Source organism: Hyalella azteca, unplaced genomic scaffold, assembly GCF_000764305.2.
Source record: "Hyalella azteca isolate HAZT.00-mixed unplaced genomic scaffold, Hazt_2.0.2 contig5783, whole genome shotgun sequence".
Taxonomy (NCBI): domain Eukaryota; kingdom Metazoa; phylum Arthropoda; class Malacostraca; order Amphipoda; family Hyalellidae; genus Hyalella; species Hyalella azteca.
Genome location: NW_025935963.1, coordinates 409 through 3,888, shown reverse-complemented (window position 1 = coordinate 3,888; position 3,480 = coordinate 409). Strand labels below are relative to the sequence as shown.

The window sequence follows — 3,480 nt, the reverse complement described above, 5'->3', positions numbered from 1 at the left end:
GCAAATTACGGAGCAGGCAATAAGTCCAGCAGCTATCTCAATCAATCGTCAGTTATGGAAAGATCGGGTTCCAAAGGCCGGATCCCTTGTGAATCAAGTCACGAAAAGTTCAAGAATCGGCAACAGGCCATGGGCCTATGTCTTCAACGCCGACACTTCTATTCTATTCTATTCTATTCTAATTCACCATACTGCAGAGAAGCGCCGGCTGTAATATCACTGAGGCTTCTTCTATTGAGCGCTCATATCTACGCGCTATTAGTAGCTCGAACTAGCGCTAATAGTAGCTTGAATTACGCACTAATAGTAGCTCGAATTCAGCTCCGAAAGTAGCTTGAAATAAGCGCTTCGGCTGGCTGAGTGGCGTTTTACGCGCCTGTGCCAACTCATTTTGAGACAAGCCGGGATAGACACTTTAGTGCGTAGTTTAAACGCAGTGATTTGTTTCAGTGTATGTGTAAAATTTGATCAAAATTTGTGATGTTAAGTGCAGCTGATTTTCGAAATTAGTACGCTTGACATGGAATGACAATTGAGTCTTTTCTTAAAGACCAATCTTTTCTGAGGATGTTATCTATTAGCTTTAAATTTCGTCAATGACACAGTAGAACTGATTTATTGTGAATCTGCTCGCTAGTTTCCTTAACGTCAAGGCGAACTGACCTCCAGAGAGCAATGCAATATGATCCTCTAATTAGTTGATGGACTCATGTGCTCATCTTCAGGGGGAAATGAATCCGCATCTCTGATTCTCCGTAGGTACCCTCGCACTTACTTTCAGTGGGGCAGGCTCTCTGCTCTACGCATACTATAATGCCGAAATAGTGCACACCTCTGGTGAGGCACTTAATTTGAACCTCGCATTCTTCGATAACTAACTCATACTCACTTTCAGTGAGGCAGGCAACCTGCACCTCGCATGCTCTGATGGCGAGCTCGCTATAGACGTGCTCCTTGTGCTAGACGTGCTCCTAGAGCTAGACGTACTGCTAGTGCTAGACGTGCCCCTAGTGCTATAGACGTGCTCCTCGCGCTAGACGTACTGCTGGTAATAGACGTGCTCCTAGTGCTAGGTGTGCTCCTGGAGCTAGATTTGTTCCTAGTGCTGGACGTGCTCCTAATGCTAGACGGACTGCCAGTGTTAGACATGCTCCTCCAGTGATGCAGGCAGCCTGCACCTCACATTCTCTGATAGCGCGTTCGTCAACATCTTCAGTGGGAAAGGGAACCTGCACCTCACATTCTCTGAAGGTGCGCTCGTACTCACCTAAAGTGGGACAGGCAGCCTGCACCTCAGTGTGCCGGATGTCGAGGTTGTAGACAGGGTCCGCGGAGCCGTTCGTTGTGTCGACAAGGACCCGCACAGCGTACCTCCCGCAGGGGACAGCGTTGAAGGCAAGCCCTGCGAGATTATAAGTGACGGCGGGGCGGCGTTTATTTTATAACGATCATAAAAGGCTTTAACCGTGGGGGCATAATTGTGTTGTCATACCTAGCTTATTTTCGTCTTCATTTAATGGCACACCTGGTAACTGACGAGGCAAAAAAGAACATTTGCAATGATGAATAAGAGATGTGTTAACAGGTCCATGCAAATTTTCCCTTGCCTTGGAAAATAACTGTGAATTATGTATAGATGAATTATATTAGTATTCTTCTAATAATTGACAATTATATGTCACAAAATTCTTAGTCGTAGAAAGTTACACAGATTTAAAATTTAGTGTCTTGAGTCATAAAGCACATGTATACCTTGTAGAGATTTTTATGAAGGTCTTATCATCTAAGCATGACTGCTTAAACTTTTCTCCAGTCATATATACGAAAATCATTTGCTTATCACAAGGCCGATCTTAATATTTATTATGAATTTTTGAAGATTTTTTCAAACTGAATCTTTTGCGGTTCACCAGTTTATGAAGAAAATTTTACATGATAATCGCTGTTCAATTAGCCGCCACGAGGCACATCGCCACGCAGGACTCACCTGCACCGAAATGAGACTTGCTACCGACCGTCTGCCACGCGGTGGTCGAGTAACTCAAGTCCTGCACCTGCAGCAGATACCTGGTGGCAGGTACATGGGGTCAAAGATCGTTGTTACTTGAAACATGGCAGGAACTTTACTTCGTAGCTAATTTATGGCTGCTAACGTAGTAAGCGTTATATTAGGCACTAGATGCACTAGATCGATAAAATAAGTTTCTGTAAACAAATTGTTGATGCAATTTCAGCATTCGTTATGTTTAAACTGCGAACATCAGCCTGCACCTCACATTCTCTGATGGCACGCTCGTACTCACCTACAGTGGGGCAGGGAGCCTGCACCTCAGTCTGCCGGATGCCGAGGTTGTAGTCAGGGTCCGCTGAGCCGTTCGTTGTGTCGACAAGGACCCGAACAGCGTACCTCCCGCAGGGGACAGCGTTGAAGGCAAGCCCTGCGAGATTATAACGACCATAGAAAAGCTTTAACCGTGGGGGCAAAATTGTGTTGTCATACCAGGCTTCTTTTCGTCTTCATTTACAGGCACACTTGGTAACTGACGAGGCAAAAAAGAACATTTGCAATGATGAATGAGAGATGCGTTAACAGGTCTATGCAAATTTTCCCTTGCCTCGGAACAAAGCTATCAATTATGTATAGATGAATTATATTAGTTGTCTTCTAATAATTGACAACTATATGTCATAAAATTTTTAGTCGTAGAAAGTTTCACAGATTCAAAATTTCACTGACATGAGTCATAAAGCACAGGTATATATTGTAGAGATTTTTATGAAGGTCTCATCATCTAAGCAGACTGCTCAATCTTTTCTCCAGTCCTCGTCAACTATCCTCGCAGAACCAATTATTGCACACGAAAAAAAATCACACGAAGATCATAAGCTTATCATGAAGCCGATCCTAATATTTATTATGAAATTGTGAAGATTTTTTCCCACTGAATCTTTTGCGGAACACCAGTTTATGAAGAAATTTTTACATAATAGTTGCCGCTCGATTAGCTGCCACGAGGCACATCGCCACGCAGGACTCACCTCCACCGAAGTGAGACTTGTTACCGACCGTCTGCCACGCGGCGGTCGAGTTACTCAAGTCCTGCACCTGCAGCAGATACCTGATGGCAGGTACATGGGGTCAAAGATGGTTCTTACTTGAAACATGGCAGGAAATTTACTTCGTAGCTAATTTATGGCTCCTAACGTAGTAGGTGTGATATTAAGTAGGTAAATAATATGTTCAATATGTTTAACATTATGTTTAAACAGCGAAAAAAATCATTGAAATGAAAATTTTCGTTCCTCATAGCTGAACATTCGTTGTGACGACTCTAAGTAACTAACGCTCTTTTCATAAGAGATCTATTACGCTTGTAGAGCGAACTCGAAGATGAGAAACAACTGCACCAGGCTATGCAAGGCTTCCTGCGAACCGTTCTAGCGATGTAGAATGTAGAATTTTAAATGCTTGTTTGGAGT

General features: G+C 43.4%; 1 protein-coding gene across 1 annotated transcript in view; it reads right to left on the bottom strand.

The window, feature by feature from the left end:
* The window catches only part of LOC125177927, a 23,769-nt gene extending 21,532 nt beyond the window's left edge, over positions 1–2,237 (bottom strand). The window contains exons 1-3 of the mRNA XM_047880638.1: positions 2,227–2,237; positions 1,988–2,067; positions 1,268–1,402 (exon numbers count right to left, since the gene is read on the bottom strand). Of these exons, the coding sequence (XP_047736594.1) occupies positions 1,268–1,402; positions 1,988–2,067; positions 2,227–2,237 (226 nt within the window). The remainder of the gene's footprint in view (positions 1–1,267; positions 1,403–1,987; positions 2,068–2,226) is intronic.
* Between the last annotated feature and the right edge of the window lie 1,243 nt (positions 2,238–3,480).